Here is a 24,881-nt window from a genome sequence, read left to right as displayed (position 1 = left end):
CAGACAGACGGACATTTGGTGAATTATATTAAGATGACCATCAAATATCGAAAGCACAGACGTTACGACTCTTCCATCAAAACGGTACGTACTCAACCCGTGTGGGGTATATAGATTACAGTAGATCTTCCCTCAGTTCTGAAAGTAAAACTTACCTCACGGATGTCGGGATTCCTCCAAATTTCTTTGTGTATAATGTTATAAACAACATCAGCAACAGTTAAAAAAGCTAATCATGTGTGTTTGTGCTTTATAATATTCTACAAGCTTCTAGACTTCCGGTCTTGTTTTATCCGTTGAGCGGTTTCGGTGATAGGTGGAAAGATGTTCGGACACAGCGAAATATTAAAACAGTTTCACGGGTTTAAAATTTCAACAGGGGTTGGTGAAAGTAGCGAAATGAGAAAACTGCGTTTGTGACAATCGAATCGGGCCCTCTCCCCCCATTCTACACCGGAACCTCAAAACCTTCCGTTCTTTCCTCTCATTTCCTCTTTTGTAAATGTCGTGTGAAGCCAAAAGGATGTTCCTCTTCCAAATGCGCTCTTTCTGTGGTGTGCGCGGCAAATCGAAAGGCCTCTTTCGTCACATGATCGAAACTCGCCAATAGCCGACGCCTTGTCACGACGTCACCACGTCATGACGTCATGACGTACTTCACGGAAGCGGTGTCCGAGTCGATCGTTCGGCGGAAAGCCGAGCTCCAATTAGCTAAACCGTTACGTTAAGAATTGGAATGTGCGAAATAAATTCAGAAACAAATGAGAAAGAGGATAATTGAGCAGAAATGAAAAACAATACGAAACGAACAGGGATTGAACGAGGGAAGGAGTAAAATACGGAAGATGCTGTAGGCAAGATTCGAACAGGATTCGAAGATGGAAGAAAAGTATGCGTTATCCATGGGAGGAAGACATAGAATAGGAAAAAGAAGGTAAATGTGTCGTGTCAGAAGAGCAAACAGTTTAAATGAGGAAGCACAATATTATGAAGAGGAAGAAGAGGACTTGGTGAAGGTTGAGGAAGAAGAGAAGGCTGAGGTGCGAGGTTTAGAAGGAGGAAGAAGAACAGGTTGTTGGTTGTCGGATCGGAAGAAGAGGAAGAGGAAAAAGGAAGAAGAAGAAGTAAAGGAAGAAAGACAAGGAGCTAACGTTGCGTTTGTCGACTCGCGGCCTTTTCGACAGGCCGCACGGGGATAATATCGATTTATTCGCGTTCGCGTCTTTGTCCGTCCTCGCTTTCATCGTGTTTGTTTGTGCGCAATCGAGGAGCTCGGAGGGGGATCGTGAACACGCGGAATGGTTCAACTCTGGAGGGAACCGGGCTGAGGTACACACATTGGGACCTTTCTGACCGTCACAAACCCAGTGCCGCCCGCGCTCTGAACGCTTCGCGCTAGTTTTCGTCGTCTTGTGCTGGGGGATCGGGGTCCCAGTGGGATAGGACTTGCTGCACACCAAATGTACCACTTACTGTACTCCAAACGTACCACTTACTGCACACCAAACGTACCACTTACTGCTGCAGCCCAAACGTACCACTTGCTGACACCAAACGTACCACTTACTGCGCTCCAAACGTACCACTTACTGCACACCAAATGCACTATTTACCCCACACCAAACGCACTACTCACTCCACACCAAACGCACTACTTACTCCACACCAAACGTACCACTTACTGCACACCAAATGCACTATTTACCCCACACCAAACGCACTACTTACTCCACACCAAACGCATTACTTACTGCGCTCCAAACGTACCACTTACTGCACACCAAATGCACTATTTACCCCACACCAAACGCACTACTCACTCCACACCAAACGCACTACTCACTCCACACCAAACGCACTACTTACTCCACACCAAACGCATTACTTACTGCACACCAAACGTACCACTTACTGCACACCAAATGCACTATTTACCCCACACCAAACGCACTACTTACTCCACACCAAACGCATTACTTACTGCGCTCCAAACGTACCACTTACTGCACACCAAATGCACTATTTACCCCACACCAAACGCACTACTCACTCCACACCAAACGCACTACTTACTGCACACCAAACGCACTACTTACTCCACACCAAACACATTTACTCTACACCAAACACTACTTACTGCACACCAAACGCACTACTTACTGCACACCAAAGGCACTACTTACTGCACACCAAACACTACTTACTCCACACCAAACGCCCTACTTACTGCACACCAAACGCACTACTTACTCCACACCAAACACATTATTTACTCTACACCAAACACACTATTTACTCCACACCAAAGGCATTACTTCACACAAAATGCACTACTTACTGCACACCAAATGCACTACTTACTCCACACCAAACACTCGACTTACTTCACACCAAACGCATTATTTACTCCACACCAAACACACAATTTACTCCACACCAACGGCATAACTTACTCCACACAAAATGCACTACTTACTCCACACCAAACACTCGACTTACTCCACACCAAAAGCACTATTTACTCCACACCAAACACACTATTTACTCCACACCAAAGGCATTACTTACTCCACACAAAATGCACTACTTACTGCACACCAAATGCACTACTTACTGCACACCAAATGCACTACTTACTCCACACCAAACACTCGATTTACTCCACACCAAATGCATTATTTACTCCACACCAAACACATTATTTACTCCACACCAAACACATTATTTACTCTATACCAAACACATTATTTACTCCACACCATTTACTCCACACCAAATGCATTATTTACTCCACACCAAACACATTATTTACTCCATACCAAACACATTATTTACTCCACACCAAACACACCATTTACTCCACACCAAACACATTATTTACTCCACACCAAACACACTATTTACTCCACACCAAACACGTTATTTAATCCACACCAAATGCACTATTTACTGCACACCAAATGCACTATTTGCTCCTCAACAAACACACGACTTACTCCACACCAAACGCATTACTTACTTCACACAAAATGCACGACTTACTACACACCAAACACACGACTTACTCCACACCAAACGCATTACTTACTACACACAAAATGCACGACTTACTACACACCAAATGCACTACTTACTACACACCAAACACACTATTTACTCCACCACAAAGGCATTACTTCACACAAAATGCACTACTTACTCCACACCAAACACATTATTTACTCCACACCAAACACTCGACTTACTCCACACCAAACACTCGACTTACTCCACACCAAACACTCGACTTACTCCACACCAAAGGCATTACTTACTCCACACAAAATGCACTACTTACTCCACACCAAACACTCGACTTACTCCACACCAAACACTATTTACTCCACACAAAATGCACTACTTACTGCACACCAAATGCACTACTTACTGCACACCAAATGCACTACTTACTCCACACCAAACACTCGATTTACTCCACACCAAATGCAGTATTTACTCCACACCAAACACATTATTTACTCTATACCAAACACATTATTTACTCCGCACCAAACACCATTTACTCCACACCAAACACATTATTTACTCCACACCAAACACATTATTTACTCTATACCAAACACACTATATACTCCACACCAAACACACCATTTACTCCACACCAAATGCATTATTTACTCCACATAAAACACATTATTTACTCCACACCAAATGCACTATTTACTGCACACCAAACGCAGTATTTGCTCCTCAACAAACACACGACTTACTGCACACCAAACGCATTACTTACTCCACACAAAATGCACGACTTACTACACACCAAATGCACTACTTACTGCACACCAAATGCACTACTTACTCCACACCAAACGCACTATTTACTCCACACCAAATGCATTGCTTACTCCACACAAAATGCATTACTTACTCCACACCAAACGCATTACTTACTCCACACCAAACGCATTACTTACTCCACACAAAATGCATTACTTACTCCACACCAAACGCATTACTTACTCTACACAAAATGCATTACTTACTCCACACAAAATGCATTACTTACTCCACACCAAACGCAGTATTTGCTCCTCAACAAACACACGACTTACTGCACACCAAACGCATTACTTACTCCACACAAAATGCACGACTTACTACACACCAAATGCACTACTTACTGCACACCAAATGCACTACTTACTCCACACCAAACGCACTATTTACTCCACACCAAATGCATTGCTTACTCCACACAAAATGCATTACTTACTCCACACCAAACGCATTACTTACTCCACACCAAACGCATTACTTACTCCACACAAAATGCATTACTTACTCCACACCAAACGCATTACTTACTCTACACAAAATGCATTACTTACTCCACACAAAATGCATTACTTACTCCACACCAAACGCACTATTTACTCCACACCAAACACACTATTTACTCCACACCAAACGCACTACTTACTCCACACCAAACGCATTACTTACTCCACACCAAACGCATTACTTACTCCACACCAAACGCATTACTTACTCCACACCAAACGCATTACTTAATCCACAGCAAACGCATTACTTACTCCACACCAAACGCACTATTTACTCCACACCAAACGCACTATTTACTCCACACCAAACGCACTACTTACTCCACACCAAACGCACTACTTACTCCACACCAAACGCATTACTTACTCCACACCAAACGCATTACTTACTCCACACAAAATGCACTACTAACTCCACACCAAACACACTATTTACTCCACACCAAACGCATTACTTACTCCACACCAAATGCACTACTTACTCCACACCAAACGCACTATTTACTCCACACCAAACGCATTACTTATTCCACACAAAATGCATTACTTACTCCACACCAAACGCACTACTTACTCCACACCAAACGCACTACTTACTCCACAACCAAACGCATTACTTACTCCACACAAAATGCACTACTTACTCCACACCAAACGCACTACTTACTCCATACCAAACGCATTACTTACTCCACACAAAATGCACTACTTACTCCACACCAAACGCACTATTTACTCCACACCAAACACACTATTTCCTCCACACCAAACACACTATTTACTCCACACCAAACACTCTATTTACTCCACACCAAACACACTATTTACTCCACACCAAACACATTATTTACTCCACACCAAACACACTATTTACTCCACACCAAACACACTATTTACTCCACACCAAACACACTATTTACTCCACACCAAACGCACTATTTACTCCACAGCAAACACACTATTTACTCCACACAAAACACACTATTTACTCCACACCAAACACACTATTTACTCCACACCAAACACACTATTTAATCCACACCAAACACACTATTTGCTCCTCAACAAACAAGATTTACTCCACACCAAATGCATTATTTACTCCACATCAAACACTATTTACTCCACACCAAACGCACTATTTGGTCCTCAACAAACACTCGACTTACTTCACACCAAACGCATTATTTACTCCACACCAAACGCATTACTTACTCCACACCAAACACATTATTTACTCCACACAAAATGCACTACTTACTGCACACCAAATGCACTACTTACTCCACACCAAACACTCGACTTACTCCACACCAAACACTCGACTTACTCCACACCAAACACTCGACTTACTCCACACCAAACACACTATTTACTCCACACCAAACGCACTATTTACTCCACACCAAACGCATTACTTACTCCACACAAAATGCATTACTTACTCCACACCAAACGCACTATTTACTCCACACCAAACGCACTATTTACTCCACACCAAACACACTATTTACTCCACACCAAACACACTATTTACTCCACACCAAACACACTATTTGCTCCTCAACAAACACAAGACTTACTCCACACCAAATGCACTATTTACTCCACACCAAACACACTATTTACTTCACACCAAACGCACTATTTACTCCACACCAAACGCATTACTTACTCCACACAAAATGCATTACTTACTCCACACCAAACGCACTATTTACTCCACACCAAACGCACTATTTACTCCACACCAAACGCAGTATTTACTCCACACCACACACTATTTACTCCACACCAAACACACTATTTACTCCACCCCAAACACACTATTTGCTCCTCAACAAACACAAGACTTACTCCACACCAAATGCACTATTTACTCCACACCAAACACACTATTTACTCCACACCAAACACTATTTACTCCACACCAAACACACTATTTACTCCACACCAAACACACTATTTGCTCCTCAACAAACACAAGACACTCCACACCAAAGGCACTATTTACTCCACACCAAACGCACTATTTACTCCACACCAAACGCAATATTTACTCCACACCAAACGCACTATTTACTCCACACCAAACGCACTATTTACTCCACACCAAACGCACTATTTACTCCACACCAAACGCACTATTTACTCCACACCAAACGCACTATTTACTCCACACCAAACGCACTATTTACTCCACACCAAACGCACTATTTACTCCACACCAAACGCACTATTTACTCCACACCAAACGCAATATTTACTCCACACCAAACGCACTATTTACTCCACACCAAACGCACTATTTACTCCACACCAAACGCACTATTTACTCCACACCAAACACACTATTTACTCCACACCAAACACACTTACTCCACACCAAACAAGACTTACTCCACACCAAACACAAGACTTACTCCACACCAAACGCACTATTTACTCCACACTGCACAAGCACGACCATGAAACGTACTTGAATGACGCTTGTAAATCAAAATGTGTTAAACATATGAAGAGACAGTTTGCTTTGAAATAGACACATGGCACACGTGCATAAATGATTTGTTCGAAGTTGTCCCCAAGCTGTCGATCTTGTGCTCACTTTGGGTTGTGAAAAGCGCACCATCGATGCGTGCGTGTCCCCGTGCTGTTTGTAGGGCTGCACGCCATGGCAGAGTGTGTGCACCAGCTCAACCTGCAGAACTTCGGGAGCGTCCTTTTGGGGGAGTTGAGCGAACAGCGCCGCAGGGGTCACTTCTGCGATGTCCTCGTGAGGGTCCAGGGCACGTCGGGGAATCTCCGTGCTCACCGCTGCGTACTTGCTGCCGGCAGTCCGTTCTTCCAGGTTCTCATTCATTTGATTTTGATCGTTCGATGCCATCCCTCATCCTTCATCCTCATTCATCCCCCAAAGGACGCGTTACTTAATGACAAAAAGGTTCAGTTTAGTTTAATGAAGAAGGTGCTGCAGGTTTCATTCATTCTGGTTATTTTCACTTATATAGAGGGTCCCACATGGAGTGATTTGAATACTTCCCAAGCTGTCTAGACTTACTTCCTTCCCCAGCGGTCTAGACTTACTTCCTTCCCGAGCTGTTTAGACTGACTTACTTCCTTCCCAAGCTGTCTAGACTTACCTCCTTCCCAAGCTGTCTAGACTTACTTCCTTCCCGAGCTGTCTCGACTTACTTCCTTCCCGAGCTGTGTAGACTTACTTCCTTCCCGAGCTGTCTAGACTTACTTCCTTCCCGAGCTGTCTCGACTTCCTTCCTTCCCGAACTGTCTCGACTTACTTCCTTCCCAAGCTGTCTCGACTTACTTCCTTCCCGAGCTGTCTGGGCTTCCTTCCTTCCCGAACTGTCTAGACATACTTCCTTCCCCAGCTGTCTAGAATTACTTCCTGAGCTCTCTAGACTTACTTCCTTCCCGAGCTGTCTGGGCTTCCTTCCTTCCCAAGCTGTCTAGACTTACCTCCTTCCCGAGCTGTGTAGACTTACTTCCTTCCCGAGCTGTCTCGACTTCCTTCCTTCCCCAGCTGTGTAGACTTACTTCCTGAGCTCTCTCGACTTACTTCCTTCCCGAGCTGTCTGGACTTCCTTCCTTCCCAAGCTGTCTAGACTTACCTCCTTCCCGAGCTGTGTAGACTTACTTCCTTCCCGAGCTGTCTCGACTTCCTTCCTTCCCCAGCTGTGTAGACTTACTTCCTGAGCTCTCTCGACTTACTTCCTTCCCGAGCTGTCTAGACTTACTTCCTTCCCGAGCTGTCTGGGCTTCCTTCCTTCCCAAGCTGTCTAGACTTACCTCCTTCCCGAGCTGTGTAGACTTACTTCCTTCCCGAGCTGTCTCGACTTCCTTCCTTCCCCAGCTGTGTAGACTTACTTCCTGAGCTCTCTCGACTTACTTCCTTCCCGAGCTGTCTGGACTTCCTTCCCGAGCTGTCTGGACTTCCTTCCTTCCCCAGCTGTCTAGACTTACTTCCTGAGCTCTCTCGACTTACTTCCTTCCCAAGCTGTCTGGACTTGCTTGCCGAGCTGTCTAGACTTACTTCCTTCCCGAGCTGTCTGGACTTGCTTGCCGAGCTGTCTAGACTTACTTCCTTCCCGAGCTGTCTGGACTTGCTTGCCGAGCTGTCTAGACTTACTTCCTTCCCGAGCTGTCTGGACTTGCTTGCCGAGCTGGCTAGACTCACTTCCTTCCCGAGCTGTGTAGACTTACTTCCTTCCCGAGCTGTCTGGACTTCCTTCCTTCCCGAGCTGTGTAGACTTACTTCCTTCCCGAGCTGTCTCGACTTCCTTCCTTCCCCAGCTGTGTAGACTTACTTCCTGAGCTCTCTCGACTTACTTCCTTCCCGAGCTGTCTGGACTTCCTTCCCGAGCTGTCTGGACTTCCTTCCTTCCCCAGCTGTCTAGACTTACTTCCTGAGCTCTCTCGACTTACTTCCTTCCCAAGCTGTCTGGACTTGCTTGCCGAGCTGTCTAGACTTACTTCCTTCCCGAGCTGTCTGGACTTGCTTGCCGAGCTGTCTAGACTTACTTCCTTCCCGAGCTGTCTGGACTTGCTTGCCGAGCTGTCTAGACTTACTTCCTTCCCGAGCTGTCTGGACTTGCTTGCCGAGCTGGCTAGACTCACTTCCTTCCCGAGCTGTGTGGACTTACTTCCTTCCCGAGCTGTCTGGACTTCCTTCCTTCCCGAGCTGTGTAGACTTACTTCCTTCCCAAGCTGTGTAGACTTACTTCCTTCCCGAGCTGTCTGGACTTGCTTGCCGAGCTGGCTAGACTAATTGAAATATTCCACACAATGGGAATGGAGAATACATTTCCATTCGTTATTTCAAATTTTTCTTTCCGAACAAGAAAACAAAAGGTGACAAAGTAACGCAAAAGTAATTTTAAGTCGAAGATGGAGAGATGTTTCCTCGACAGCATCGGTGGGAATAGAGATGGTGGTTTGGTTCAAGGGGAAACAGATTTTATCGAAGAGTCGAATGAAGACCAAGCGTGAACGTTTCATGAGATCATTAAAAGTTTAAACAAAGACGTGGTTACCCTCCCTGTGCGTGCGCAAAGCGAATAGCGGGGTTAAGTAAATGCTTCACATTGTCTGTCTGTCTATCCTGTCTACAAACGTCAGCTTATGATCGAGGAATCGCTCGATTTAAATTGAGTTATATTTTGAACACGAATCGAAAAACCAACCTGTAGTTTACAGACCTTTGGCTCTGAATTTGTCCCGATCGCGCATGCGCAGAGAGAAGTGAGACATTATTTTTACTGTTCCTGTCTGGCAGTCAACAAAAATTGAAAATTATTCCAAACAGGAAACACTGTTTTTAAGGATGTTATAAAGAACACAAACACCAGTCACAAACAACTAATGTAACATTTTAAATAGGGTGGTGTAAAAGACTCTGCATTGGTAAACTTCTGAAATTGTTTTCCTACAACCGTTGAATGTTTATTTTATTTCAATTTAATTATATACTTCAACACTGTAGAACACAAATCACCTTTTTACCACTTTCAAAAACCCTTCTGTTTAGCAGTACTTGGACAAAATATTACGGCATTTTATATCACCTCGACCAATCAATTTTGCCGCTCACAGATCCCGCGCCCATGTCCTTTTTGCTCAAGACTACGTGGGGTAAGGTGTGCGATCGACTCTCTAGTTCAGGGGTTCCCAATCCTGGGATCACAGCCCAAACTTAAAAGATCCCCCTTAGAATCCCGGCTTTTTTAGGGGGATTTTCACGTCAAAAGTGTTTTCTCTGACAATTTTTGTCGAAGGTACTGAGTTTGTATCGGTACCATTTGGGTCGCGAGGCTAATGCGATTTCAAATTTTAGGTCATGGATAAAAAAAGTTTGGGAACCACTGCTCTAGTTTATAAAGTGCTTAAGGTTAATGGAAGAGCTCATACATGTACAATGCTACGACATTAGCACATTATTATTGATATGATTGTACTTTTACAAACTTAATATTTGTTTCATCATTTTCACACGAATACTAAGCAAGGTTGGCTCTGCTTCTTCATAGTTATCTGAGAAGCTCTTACATACATCACATGCAGGACAAAGACTTTAGAAGACATAAACTTATTTTTACATGAATTACAAGGGCATATGCATGATGGACAAATGAACGGTATATGGGATTTGCAATCCTGTTTTCCTACATTAGGATCCAGTGGTTTGGATGGTAACACGAACGGACAACATACAGGCATGAATCCCCAGTCAAAATTGATCTTTTCTTTCGTCACTGCGGTCCCACCTGAGCACATGTCAAAATGCTGGGATTCCAGGTTCAAGTCCCAAATTGTGTTTCGTCTCACATTGTAAGGTTGCACTGTTGTTTTCAAATGTCCTTGTCTGTGTACAAGTTAATCTGTGAGCTGTAGGCATTGTACATGTACACCAAAGGAAAAAAAAAAAGAAGATTTTCAATGATCAAATTGCTAAAAACATGCATGAACATGCATGTACACACCTATAAACATTTATGAACTTGCACAAATACACCTATAAACATGTATGAACATGCACGTATGTCGTATACACATATTAACATGTATGAACATGCACGTATAAACATGTATGAACATGCACATATACAATGTATAAACATGTGAACATGCACATATAAGCATGTATGAATGTGCATGTCTACACTTGTATGAACATGCATGTATTCACCTACAAAGATATGACCATGCATGTATACACCTGTACACATGTATGAACATGCACATTTACATGTATAAACATGTTTGGCCATGCATGCATACACATATAAACATGTATGAGCATGCATGTATACACATATAAACATGTATGAACATACATGTATAGACATAAACATGTATGAACTTGCACAAATACACCTATAAACATGTATGAACATGCACGTATACACATATTAACATGTATGAACATGCATGTATAAACATGTATGAACATGCACATATACAATGTATAAACATGTGAACATGCACATATAAGCATGTATGAATGTGCATGTATACACTTGTATGAACATGCATGTATTCACCTATAAAGATATGACCATGCATGTATACACCTGTACACATGTATGAACATTGTGAACATGCACATTTACATGTATAAACATGTTTGGCCATGCATGCATACACGTATAAACATGTATGAGCATGCATGTATACACATAAACATGTATGAACATACATGTATAGACATATAAACATGTATGAACTTGCACATATACATGTATGAACATGTATGAACATGCAAGTATATATGTATACATAAATGATCATGCACGTATACACTTATAAACATGCACATATACACTTATGAACATGCACACATATAAACATGTATGAACATGCACACATATAAACATGTATGAACATGCAAGTATATATGTATACACATATGACCATGCACGCATACACTTATAAACATGTATGAACATGCACATATACACATATGAACATGCACACATATAAACATGTATGAACATGCACACATACACAAATATGTATGAACATGCATGCCTACACATAAAACATTTATGAACATGCAAGTATATATGTATACATATATGATCATGCACGTATACACTTATAAACATGTATGAACATGCACGCATACACAAATATGTATGAACATGCACCCACACACATATAAACATGTATGAACATGCAAGTATATATGTATACATATATGATCATGCACGTATACACTTATAAACATGTATGAACATGCACATATACACTTATGAACATGCACGCATATAAACATGTATGAACATGCACACATATAAGCATGTATGAACATGCATGAATACATGTATGAACATGCATGTATACACAAATATGTATGAACATGCACGCATACACATAAAACATTTATGAAAATGTATACCAAGACACGTATTGCTTGCACGTATAAACATGTTTCGTTGAGGCTTCCTTTTATTTGATGGACATCTGCATGTTTCCATTGGCCAGTTAACTTCATCCCCACATTCAAAATAGGCAAAACAAAAGTTGTCTTTGGTTATGTGCATGGGGATGAATATGTAGCACAACTATAATGTTCCCTGTTTCATTCATTCACTCATGAATTGCGTCATTTTGACCAACAAACAGGAGATTTCAATTTGTAATTCTAACCATAAGCCAATCATTTCCAAACCTTCCCCAAGGACAAGCTGCTTTTGGGATACAGCCAGGTGGAGATTCCGTGTGTGGCGTCCCCTAATTCCGTGGCACGTCTCCTTGACTTCATGTATTCTGGTGTGTTGCGGTTCCCGCACTCAGAAGCACTTCAGATCTTGACGGCTGCTTCTGTGCTGCAGATCAAATCCGTGATCGATGAATGTACACGCATAGTCTCTCAGAGCTGCTCCGTCAGCAACAGTGTGGGCACTGGAGGGATAGGGGAGCTCAGCGTTAGTTTTAGCGAGGCCTGGCAAAGCGATGCCACGTCCGGTTCTGTGGCTGGTGGTTCGGGGGCCGAAGCAAGGAGCGACAGCATCGGTGTGGTTGCGACGGAAGTGTACCATGGTTTGGAATCTACGGGAGAAGTATCTGGGAGCGAGGAAGGCGACTTTTGGGGAGCAAGAGAGCGCGTGGGTGAGCAATGGCAGAGAGATGTTGAAGAGGAAGAAGAGATGGAAGGAGATGAGGATGGTGTTGAGGAAGACGAGTTGGTCAAGCAGGAGGAAGAGGAGGTGGAAGAGGATGAGGAGACACACAGATTTGGCGAGGTGGAAAGGATCAGAGTCTGTGCCATGGGTGGAAGAGCCCAAACCACCGCGATGTGTCGTCGGCATGATCGGAAGCAGTTGTGTCCGGTACGAATACCATTGGCTTTGGTGAAACAAGAGCCAGATGATGGGGACTTTTGTTTTGAGACGGTCAAATATAATGAAGATGCAGGGTCAATACAGCTGGTCGAGGCTTCGGCGAAGAAGCGCTCACTTTCTGAGACATTGGGAGTACCGGGTAAAGTGCCGGCGAGTGCCGATGGCCGCTCACGCTCTGTAGATTCCGGAGCTATTTGTTGCCCGTTCTCTCTGAGCTCTCTGTCACCAGAAAGACCATCTCAAGCTTCTGCAGACCCCCAGCAACCGACTGTGCCACCAATGCCTGGGCAGGTACTTTTGGTGAAAACAGAGGGTGGTGGTGTGAGAGCGAGCATTTGTGGACTGCCCGTCGGCCTCCAGGCATCGGCGATTTATCCACAACATTTCGATGGGGGTAATGCAGGTGGAGTAACTGGAGGATCGAGCTTGAAAATGTATACTCTTCCTCCGACATCAGTCGGTTCGGGTTCCCCTTCTTCGCAGGTGCGGCTGTGTTCTCAGACTCTTGTTGTGCCACCGTCAATTATTTCGACTCGGGAAGCACAGAACATCGTCAGACCAATCGTCGGCATGACGACCTGCTCACAGACTTCCATGTCCCCGGTTATTAACCTCGCACCTCCGCGTCTCGGAGAAGTTGAAACTCACATGCTGTCGACCCATCACCAAATGTCAGGAATTGATCCGTGTGAACAAACACCAGCGCAACTACATCAACTCTTGCTGCCTCTGGGACGACTTGGATCCACGGCCTTACTTCCTAGTCCCATTACCACGACACCACCGATCGTTCCCAGGGTCGGTGGACTTGTGGGAACTGCGGGAGGCACCGGAGCCGCGGGAGTTGAGAGAAAGGCATACGCGTGCACATTGTGCTACAAAACGTTCACAGCAAAACAGAACTACGTAAAGCACATGTTTGTGCACACGGGTAAGATTCGGACGATGAGTTTAAATTAAACTTTTCGGGCTGGCATATCTGTAAGGCGGAGTGACACTGTCTGTACGCAAGAGGTTATGTGGTCCATGATGATTCTGGTGTACACACGTCGTCTCGTGCTTCATCAACGAGGAGAAATCAAAAAGTAAAGGGAATTTTCTTTTAAAAATTGATTCAGCAAAATTCCCTTTACTTTTTGATTCACCCTCGTATTTATGTATTGTGCTGTCGCATTCACTTAATGTGTAGTTTGCGTAAATACATTGCATTCCGACAGAATTTACATTCAAGCCACACCCACAATATTTTACCTCCATACGTCATTCGATCAATTGGCAGGGTCCACAGCATAATTCCAGAGACTTATTCTTGTAAAAATCGTCTACTCTTGTCAATTCAAATCGATAGGTTTGGAAGACCATGAGAATTGGTGATTATTATTAGTTTTTTTAACACTTTCGTCACTGCTGCAGAGCACACGTGAGGTAAAAACCTGCGCCCAATGGCTTGTGCTACTTTTCGTTCAAATTGGCGAGAGCCGACTCGGAGCCTCCAACAAGTCACAATGACGATGGACGTCCGAACATTGCATCGAACGGTTATTTTAGCACAACGTTTTCCATGTTATTCTTGTTACGGGGTCTACTCTCGCCAATTGGATGGTACGTTTGCGGGGCTGGCAGGATCGCCCGGAGGGGTGCGCACTCGCCTCTGAGCTGTCCAGCCTGAGTTGGACGGGTGTCCGTCGGATGGAATTAGTCGGTGGACGTTAAATATTCCACGGTATCTTTGGCATTGAGAAGGCGACTTAACGCCGGCACCCTGAACAAATTGCAAATCCCTGCTCTAACCAACACTGCATCAGCGGCACAGCCACGCCCCAGCAAATGATCCGTAGGCTCGTTCTGCATATGAATGAAAAACAATGTACAGCAACATGAATTTTTGCACAGTAAAAGTGATCATTGTAACTTAAGTTAAAAAAAAACAAGCCCTGGCCTCTTAGAAATGGTCTTATTGAAATTGGCGAGGGTGGTCTCCTGAGCCCCTTATTAAAAATGGCGAGTCCACTGTACCCAGGATACAATGCTTCCCTTTGACGATGCATGCCATCCCCTCCACAATGTGCACCCCACTCCCCACTATGCCTCGCACCCCCACACTACCGCTCCCACCTCCATGTTGTGGATATAATGGCACCGGATTGTTTAAAGATCCAGGAAGCGATCCTATCTGAAAGTTGTTTGTTCGAATTGTTTCCTTCTCCTTTTCTCATCCCTACACATTCCCCAAGGTGAGAAGCCTCACCAGTGTGGGGTGTGTTGGCGTTCCTTCTCACTCAAGGACTACCTTATCAAGCACATGGTCACACATACGGGTGTGCGTGCATACCAGTGCACGGTGTGCAATAAAAGGTTCACGCAGAAGAGCTCCTTAAACGTGCACATGCGTTTGCACCGGGGCGAACGCCATTTTCCCTGCCCGGCATGTAGCAGAAAATTCTCTCATCGCAGTCTCTTGGAGCGTCACGCCGCCACACATGCGCTACCTTCGCTACCTGTTTCCACCGCTGTCGATGCGGATACCTGTTCTGCCAGTACAACCATGACTACTGCAAAACCCGCTTCGACTTCCAGCTCGACCACAATGGTTCCCGATACCTCGATCGTAACTTCGGTCGCCCCCGACACGGCTGCCGGCGTGTTGGACATTGCCGTTGACGGTTCAAACATGGCTGCCGGCATTTCTCCGTCAATTTTTGTGCCCGTGACGACTGCCCTCATGGCGTATTCTGGAATAATGGCCGATGTGACGCAAACGTCCGACAACGTACCTTCCGCCGCTCACTCGGTGGAAGCCAAGGCAAAGGCAGAAGAACAGACGTTGACTTTCCCCTTCAGAATGCAAGACGACCAGGTGGAAATTGAGAGGATAGATGGCACCGAACAAGGTGACCTGGTCAAGTGGGAAACACGGATACCAGAGCCAAGTGTCTCTGACACCGTACGACCCCTCAATTGTACTGTTTGCCCCTCGGTTTGTCTCACTGCAGACGCTCTGCAGGCCCATTTACAGGTGCATTCAAACGCTCAACCTTCGCACCCACAAGCACCTGTACCGCGATTCGAATCGCTTTAAAACTACGTAGGCCTTGCTCCACCTGCTCCGTTATTCATTTGCTGCCCTTCTTTTCACCTCAGTTCACAATCTATTCTGTGCACGTGCCCTTTCCGACTTATTCCATTTGATCTCTTTTGTGATCCCTCGTCCTTGTACTTTTTCTGTCCCTTGTTATTCTCCATACTTGGGACTCCACGTTCCTCATTTTCTACCCTTTTCAAGTCAACTTAACCTCACTCCTTTCCTTCTTCCCTAACCGGTCTCCTTTTCACTCCTTAAAAGATTATGGAATATGAACATATATGGTGTATATTCATTTACCATTTTTGTTATTCGTATACATTTAAGGATGCTTTATAAAGGCCGTACCTTACTTCATCACCACTCCTAAACACCATTTTCTCCTCGAGATGGAATTGCACTTCTTCCATGATGCACCCAGCACCCCCAACTAGCTCTTTTGACTTTCTGCCCTCGATTCATTTTTCAACTCATCCCCGTCTCGCTGTGACGTTCGATTCCCCAGGGTCTGAGGCTCCGAGACTCACGCGGCACTCACCGGTGCCTGACTCGCTCTTAACAACCTCTGTGCCTGAAGGGGAAGGGGAAAAGGAAGGGATAAAAATGGGGTTTGTGTCGCCGATGTGCGTGTGCTGTTAAGTGACGGCAATCTTTGTCGAGAATGAGGAAAGTGACGGTCGGTGAAACAAGTTGTGATAGTTTATCGATATATTACCAGGATGCCATGTTTGTATTACGGACGATAATGGTGGTCAGGAGTATTAGGGGAAGCTGTTGTGCTCTGTAAGCAAAGCAATAGTGGAGGTAATAAGAATGGAGGTGCAATTGTGGTGATGAATTTGAATTTTCTTCATGGTGCTGCGGTTGGTTGGAAAGGTCGGTCGAGGTGGTTGACCGAATTCCATCTGCCACCATGACCTATTTGTTATGAATGGAGGGCAGACTACTATTGTGTGGAGGGAGGAAATGCACTAACTTTTATGGTGGTTGATGGACAAGGATTAACATAAGGTCATGATGGGTACAAAGTGTGCGGGCAGGGGTGGCGAATATGGAAGATTTATACGGGAAGGAAATGGGGATATTTTTTCAATGAGGGCAATATATTTTTAGTGATTATATTTTTATGAAAAGGGCGATTCTAGGATATCACGTGTGAACACGAGATAGTTGGTCGTCCGGCAGGTGGATGGAAGGTGAGCGTCAGATGAGTTTGTTTTAGTGAGTGGCACTCTGGTCGGGTTGCGCTAGACAGGCTTTGATTGATTTTTAATGGCGGACGGGCCGATACGAAGGTCGAAGCCACTGGTATGTGACTAATGTATGAAAATGTTGGGGCGATGATCGTTGTTACGCTTTGACCAGGTTGGTTCAGGTGGTCAACTTTTTCTTTGAGTTTGGGAAGGTAAGGAAGGCACAATTAGAGGCGAATGGAATTGTCCAATCCTGTAATGCAATTTGAGGTGTACTCCGCAGGTAATGCGTATTGTGGTGGCTGTGAGGGATGGAGGGTTGCTGGAGAAAGGTGATTGGTAACCGCACTGGCATTAACTTGATCATGGTCATGTACAATGGTTAACTGTAACTGTGTTCGTTGTTTGCAACTTCTCAATGCTCATCCGCTCTCTTTTCCAGCGAGAAGCAGAGTTTACCCAGTGGGTGATTCATTTTGAGAGTGTAAAGGAGGAGGTAGGGGAGTAAATCGAAGACTTTTTGTTTGGGAAGGTAGGGGGTGGGGGTGGGATTGTGGGATTGAAATCCAAATCTTGACACCCTGAAGCACTTTGTTTGACAGAGTTTGGGAATGAATAATTATTTTGATCTTGATGAATAATTTTCCTTACTGGCTCAAGCTGGCACTCCTTGAATGTTTTTAATTGTTTTTTTTTGTTTTTTACAAGCCGACTGGAGAAAGGTCGGGCACGGTCGCTATGCTCACACGGGTTAGTGCAGTTTAAAAGGACGAGATTATTTTGTCAATGAATTGCAAGTCAATGAATGAATGAGTAGAGTTGCCGTGTAACATCATCCACTGGAAGCTGGTCCATGGAAACATCCCGATGAAAAGAACCCACAGTGAAGTTACGCTTTGGAGCGTACACCATTATGTTACGTTACACAAGTTCGGTGTTATCAACGATTGACCTTCCAAGACCAATTGCTGCAGAATACTCAGCATTTCGATGTCTTTACAAATCCTCAAAATCACGTTTTGTCATCCCTAGTTTTTCACCACTACCTTTTTCCTTGAGCCATTTTTGTGCCGTGCCGTCATGGTAGCAGTCCGTTCACCAATCGGCTTAAAGGGGCAATGGATGACGGAATTGGAGTTCAGCATAGAAGCAATGTGTGGACCTTTGTTTTGTGTGCATCATACAATCACTTGATGTTATACACTTGAAGGAACCTTGTGCTACATAGGGACAGCTTCTTTCTGCCAGTAGTTAATATGCCTGCTTGTCTATTTCCTCATTTCCCCTGGCACTTCTTTGCTGTGGTGTGAGTCTTTCACTTTTGCACCTTTTTTATGAACCGCATAAACTCTAGAATGGTGTGACCTGTACGGAGGTTGCGACGCTTCCTGCCTGATGGCAAATACCTTTAGGACACGTTCTTTGTTAAAAGTTATTAGATTGTTAAAAGTCGGTGTTCAGTCAAGGATATGTCAATCGTCCGTAAAATGCAACTCCTACAATGTGCGTCATAAGCATGAAATCCCAAATCCAAACGGGCATGAGACCCAAAATCCAAACGGGCATGAGACCCAAAATCCAAACGGTCATGAAACCCCAAATCCAAACGGACATGAAACCCAAAATCCAAACGGGCATGTAACCCAAAGTCCAAACGGGCATGAAACCCCAAGTCCAAACGGGCATGAAACCCCAAGTCCAAACGGGCATGAAACCCCAAGTCCAAACGGGCATGAAACCCAAATCCAAATGGGCATGAAACCCAAAGTCCAAACGGTCATGAAACCCCAAATCCAAATGGACATGAAACCCAAAATCCAAACGGGCATGAAACCCAAATCCAAACGGGCATGAAACCCCAAATCCAAACGGACATGAAACCCAAAATCCAAACGGGCATGTAACCCAAAGTCCAAACGGGCATGAAACCCCAAGTCCAAACGGGCATGAAACCCCAAGTCCAAACGGGCATGAAACCCCAAGTCCAAACGGGCATGAAACCCAAATCCAAATGGGCATGAAACCCAAAGTCCAAACGGTCATGAAACCCCAAATCCAAATGGACATGAAACCCAAAATCCAAACGGGCATGAAACCCAAATCCAAACGGGCATGAAACCCAAAATCCAAACGGGCATGAAACCCAAAGTCCAAACGGGCATGAAACCCAAAATCCAAACGGGCATGAAACCCAAAATCCAAACGGGCATGAAACCCAAAGTCCAAACGGGCATGAAACCCAAAATCTAAATGGGCATGAAACCCAAAATCTAAATGGACATGAAACCCAAAATCCAAACGGCCATGAAACCCCAAATCCAAATGGACATGAAACCCAAAATCAAAAGGGCATGAAACCCAAAATCCAAACGGGCATGAAACCCAAATCCAAATGGGCATGAAACCCAAAGTCCAAATGGTCATGAAACCCAAAATCCAAATGGACATGAAACCCAAAATCCAAACGGGCATGAAATCCAAACGGGCATGAAACCCAAAATCCAAACGGGCATGAAACCCAAAATCCAAACGGGCATGAAACCCAAAATCCAACGGGCATGAAACCCCAAATCCAAACGGGCATGAAACCCAAATCCAAACGGGCATGAAACCCAAAATCCAAACGGGCATGAAACTTAAAATCCAAACGGGCATGAAACCCAAAATCCAAACGGGCATGAAACCCAAAATCTAAATGGGCATGAAACCCAAAATGTAAATGGACATGAAACCCAAAATCCAAACGGTCATGAAACCCCAAATCCAAATGGACATGAAACCCAAAATCCAAACGGGCATGAAACCCAAAATCCAAACGGGCATGAAACCCCAAATCGAAACGGTCATGAAACCCAAAATCCAAACGGGCATGAAACCCAAAATCCAAACGGGCATGAAACCCCAAATCCAAACGGGCATGAAACCCCAAATCCAAATGGGCAATGGGCATGAGACCCAAAATCCAAACGGGCATGGAACCCAAAATCCAAACGGGCATGAAACCCCAAATCCAAACGGTCATGAAACCCCAAATCCAAACGGGCATGAAACCCAAAATCCAAACGGGCATGAAACCCAAAATCCAAACGGGCATGAAACCCAAAATCCAAACGGGCATGAAACCCAAAATCCAAACGGGCATGAAACCCAAAATCCAAACGGGCATGAAACCCCAAATCCAAACGGGCATGAAACCCCAAATCCAAATGGGCAATGGGCATGAGACCCAAAATCCAAACGGGCATGGAACCCAAAATCCAAACGGGCATGAAACCCCAAATCCAAACGGTCATGAAACCCCAAATCCAAACGGGCATGAAACCCAAAATCCAAACGGGCATGAAACCCAAAATCCAAACGGGCATGAAACCCAAAATCCAAACGGGCATGAAACCCAAAATCCAAACGGGCATGAAACCCCAAATCCAAACGGGCATGAAACCCCAAATCCAAACGGGCATGAAACTCAAAATCCAAACGGGCATGAAACCCAAAATGCAGCCCGTGCACGATGCGTTTGCTCAACTTCTTGAGAACATAGGACTGTTTGGACTCGTCTATTCAACGAGATCGTTGGTGAGAAATCGGTATGAGGCACCCAGACACAGATCAAATCTTGTCACAACAATTTCCGTCCCGTTAAGATAATTTGCTTGGCTATCACGAGTACAGAAATGGCCCTCACCTCAATCGGCATAATCCCCTTACCCCTCGTCATCTCGTACCACTCCTCAAAAGGATGTACTGCAGACTCTGTCCAAGACAAGGCAAAATGTCTCCACATTGTGTTTGTCTCCAAATATCGTGTGCCCAACCCATCCCGTTCTATACCTATCTTACCCCAACATAACTACTCTGTGTCTTTCTCACCTAAGGAGGTAGAGAAGTTCTGTCCAGCCATGACCCTGTTTTGGAAATACCCCCAGATTTCCATGCTGTGCAATCCTGCTCTGCTGCTGTTGCCATTTCTTTAACCATTTACCCTCTGCTTGGAATTCAGGAAACATCACTCCCATCCACAAGGAGGGTGCAAAAAGAGACCCTACCAATTTTGGCCAGTGAGCTTGCTTCCAATGACATGCAAGGTAATGGAATCTATCATTCTGATGTCAAATATTTCCTGTTTTCAAACCTGATCTCTGACCATCAGTCTGGATTCTGTCCCAGTCAATTAACTCTGGACATGCTTCTGCTCCTCTTTCAGCAATGGTTAAGGTCCTCAATCCCAAATAAGAGGTTATAACCGTCTTCCTGGGCATTTCTCGGCATTTCACAAAGTTCTGCCTTTCTACTTTGCTTGCCAAGATCTCTGCTTGTGGGATAGAAGGCCGCCTTCATTCCTTAATTTCTGACTTCCTCAACTCATGCAGTCAACATGTTGCCATCAAAGGAATCATTCCTCCTCTCTTCTGATGGAGGCTGGAGTTCACTAGGTCAGACCTTGGGTCCAGTCTTCTTCCTAATTTATATGAATGACCTATCTGACTCCACATTGTATCATACAGTACTCTCATCCCTCTGCTGATATAGAAATGATTAGACTCTGGTCTGATAAATGGAGCATGTCCTTCAATCATGGTAAATTTCAATCTTGCACTGTCGCTCTGGAAAGATTGTCAAACGAACCCACCTGTCTATTACCACAGTCAGCCACTGGAAGAGGTTCAGTCTCTTGAACTTGTTGGACTCACCATCAGCCATGACCTGGACCAACCACTTAGCAAAGCTGGCCACCAAAGTCATCTGCAGACTTGGCATCCTTCGTTGATCCAAGTCTTTCCTTGGAAAATCAGAACTACTCCCAGTCTTCAAGGTCTTTGTCCATTGTTCAATGAGTGCTGCTCTCTCCTATGGGCTGGCATCCCAGCATCACATCTGTCTTTCCTGGATTATTTGGAATCTAAAGCTCTTAAAATGGTTGGAATCTCTAGTGACAAGGCCAAAGCACAAGGTCTGTTGCTATCATATCGCAAGCAGGTCGGCTGTCTATTTTCTACCTTCTATTCTACGACAAAGCTTCCTCTGCTTTCTGTCCTCTGACTGCCACCCCAGGATGCACGTGTTCTTCCAGTAACCTCTCCTGGTTGATCTTCCAAAATCCAGGCTGATTGCACACCTCAACTTTTATTCCTCGCTTCTCTCGTCGATGGAACCCCCCTTTCAGAGGCTGTTCTGTCTCTTCCATCCAGGGCTTCCAGCAAGGAGTGCACCGCCATCTGTTGTCATCCTCCAACTATACCCACAATCCTTATATTACCCCGATTAACGTTTCCGAACCCAAACATCCTGCTTGCTATTTTCAATGTTTCCTCCCCTCCTCCTTTCCTGTTCATTCATTCCCTTGATATTTGTACCAATGTCACTTCTACCTTGCTCTTCAATGAGTCTCGCTCCTATAAATGATGTATTTTTCCTGGCACACCAGACTACCATTTAAAAACAAAAAAAAACCAAGTCCCATTGGATTAATTTTTACACCCGGGATAGTCTGCAGGTGCACTGGCAGATGATGCTACACCTGACCCATTATGCGTCCTGGAAGAAAGTTTCCTCTCCAACCACTTTTATTTGCTCTCTCAGTGATGGGTTTGCTTTTAATATTGAAACCATTCATTCATTAAATCTATCATCTTGTTCCATTATAATGTTTTCTAATACCCCTATTATGCAACACTTACTTTGCAGGTGCCGGAAATACTCGAGTACCTTCATTGACAGAGCTTGTTCCGTGTTTTTTCGAATGACCCGGAGAGTCACATTGGCATGGACTTTCTGCCATTCCCAAAGGCCATCACACAAATTGAAAAATGCGCTTTATGGATTCGAGCCGACGGCTGTTTGCCCCAGAACCCCACCAAGCGAGACAGTGGCTTTGGCGCTCGCACTTCCGCCCCGTAATTTTCATCCCTGAACTCTGCCAAATAAATGAACAAAACCGAAACCAATATGGTGGCGGTGAACAATTGTGTAGATATGTCGTGCAGTTCAGATGTGCCAGTGTAAATGAGGTGTTCTCCCCATTTCCCCCCTTCCTCCTCTTGGACATTTAACTTGTATTTCTCCATTAGTCATGCAGTTGGAATAGTCCTTGTGATATGGGCAATATCACCCATTGGAGCAATGATAAAGAGTGATGCGAGCTACGCAAACAAGTGGCTTGGCGATGCAGATCATTGGGATAAGGTAAGCGATTGTAGTGAAGCTTACAGATGCTGCAGCACTAAGGAACTATGCTGCATGTCCTCTCTCTCTCTCTCTCTCTGTCTGTCTCTCTCTCTATCTCTATCTCTCTATCTATCTCTGTTGCTGCTCGGATATGAAGCAATAAAGTAAATGCGTGCACTGCCTTCGGAGTGGTGCTGGTTTCACTCACTCGTGCATTGCCTTAACCTTAATTGCAGGTTTCACCCACACACCACCTCCTTTTCCTGCCATGACCACACACCCCCTCCTTGTTCTGCCGTGACCACACACCCCCTCCTTGTTCTGCCGTCACCACACACCCCCTCCTTGTCTTGTCGTGACCACACACCCCCTCCTTGTCTTGTCGTGACCACACACCCCCTCCTTGTCTTGTGACCACGCACCCCCTCCTCGTCTTGTCGTGACCACGCACCCCCTCATTGTTCTGCCGTGACCACGCACCCCCTCCTTGTCTTGTCGTGACCACGCACCCCCTCATTGTTCTGCCGTGACCACGCACCCCCTCATTGTTCTGCCGTGACCACGCACCCCCTCCTTGTCTTGTCATGACCACGCACCCCCTCCTTGTCTTGCCGTGACCACGCACCCCCTCCTTGTCTTGTCGTGACCACCCACCCCCTCCTTGTCTTGTCGTGACCACGCACCCCCTCCTTGTTCTGCCGTGACCACGCACCCCCTCCTTGCCTTGTCGTGACCACGCACCCCCTCCTTGTCTTGTCGTGACCACGCATCCCCTCCTTGTCTTGTCGTGACCACGCATCCCCTCCTTGTCTTGTCGTGACCACGCAGCCCCTCCTTGTCTTGTCGTGACCACGCATCCCCTCCTAGTCTTGTCGTGACCACGCATCCCCTCCTTGTCTTGTCGTGACCACGCACCCCCTCCTTGTCTTGTCGTGACCACGCACCCCCTCCTTGTCTTGTCATGACCACGCACCCCCTCCTTGTCTTGTCGTGACCACGCACCCCCTCCTTGTCTTGTCGTGACCACGCACCCCCTCCTTGTCTTGTCGTGACCACGCATCCCTTCCTTGTTCTGCCGTGACCACGCACCCCCTCCTTGTTCTGCCGTGACCACGCACCCCCTCCTTGTTCTGCCGTGACCACGCACCCCCTCCTTGTCTTGTCTTGTGACCACGCATCCCCTCCTTGTTCTGCCGTGACCACGCACCCCCTCCTTGTCTTGTGACCACGCACC

At 45.2% G+C, this 24,881-nt stretch overlaps 1 protein-coding gene across 2 annotated transcripts; it reads left to right on the top strand.

Moving 5' to 3' along the window:
* The first annotated feature begins 654 nt into the window (after positions 1-654).
* Positions 655-23,339, top strand: LOC137439983 (zinc finger and BTB domain-containing protein 20). 2 transcript variants are annotated; one of them, XM_068136308.2, is made up of 5 exons: positions 655-1,329; positions 7,010-7,197; positions 12,545-14,138; positions 15,442-16,223; positions 23,168-23,339. In XM_068136308.2, the coding sequence occupies exons 2-5, from the start codon at positions 7,021-7,023 to the stop codon at positions 23,195-23,197; spliced, it is 2,583 nt and encodes an 860-aa protein (XP_067992409.2). In that variant the 5' UTR covers positions 655-1,329; positions 7,010-7,020; the 3' UTR covers positions 23,198-23,339. The 2 variants fall into 2 exon arrangements, with proteins under 2 accessions (XP_067992409.2, XP_067992408.2); XM_068136307.2 differs by lacking the exon at positions 23,168-23,339 and having other exon boundaries at positions 15,442-16,646.
* The last annotated feature ends 1,542 nt before the right edge of the window (positions 23,340-24,881 follow it).

This window comes from Myxine glutinosa, chromosome 14 (genome assembly GCF_964187855.1).
Source record: "Myxine glutinosa chromosome 14, kmMyxGlut1.1, whole genome shotgun sequence".
NCBI lineage: Eukaryota > Metazoa > Chordata > Myxini > Myxiniformes > Myxinidae > Myxine > Myxine glutinosa.
The sequence above is the reverse complement of the archived record's forward strand: the minus strand, read 5'-3'. Positions and strand labels throughout refer to the sequence as shown.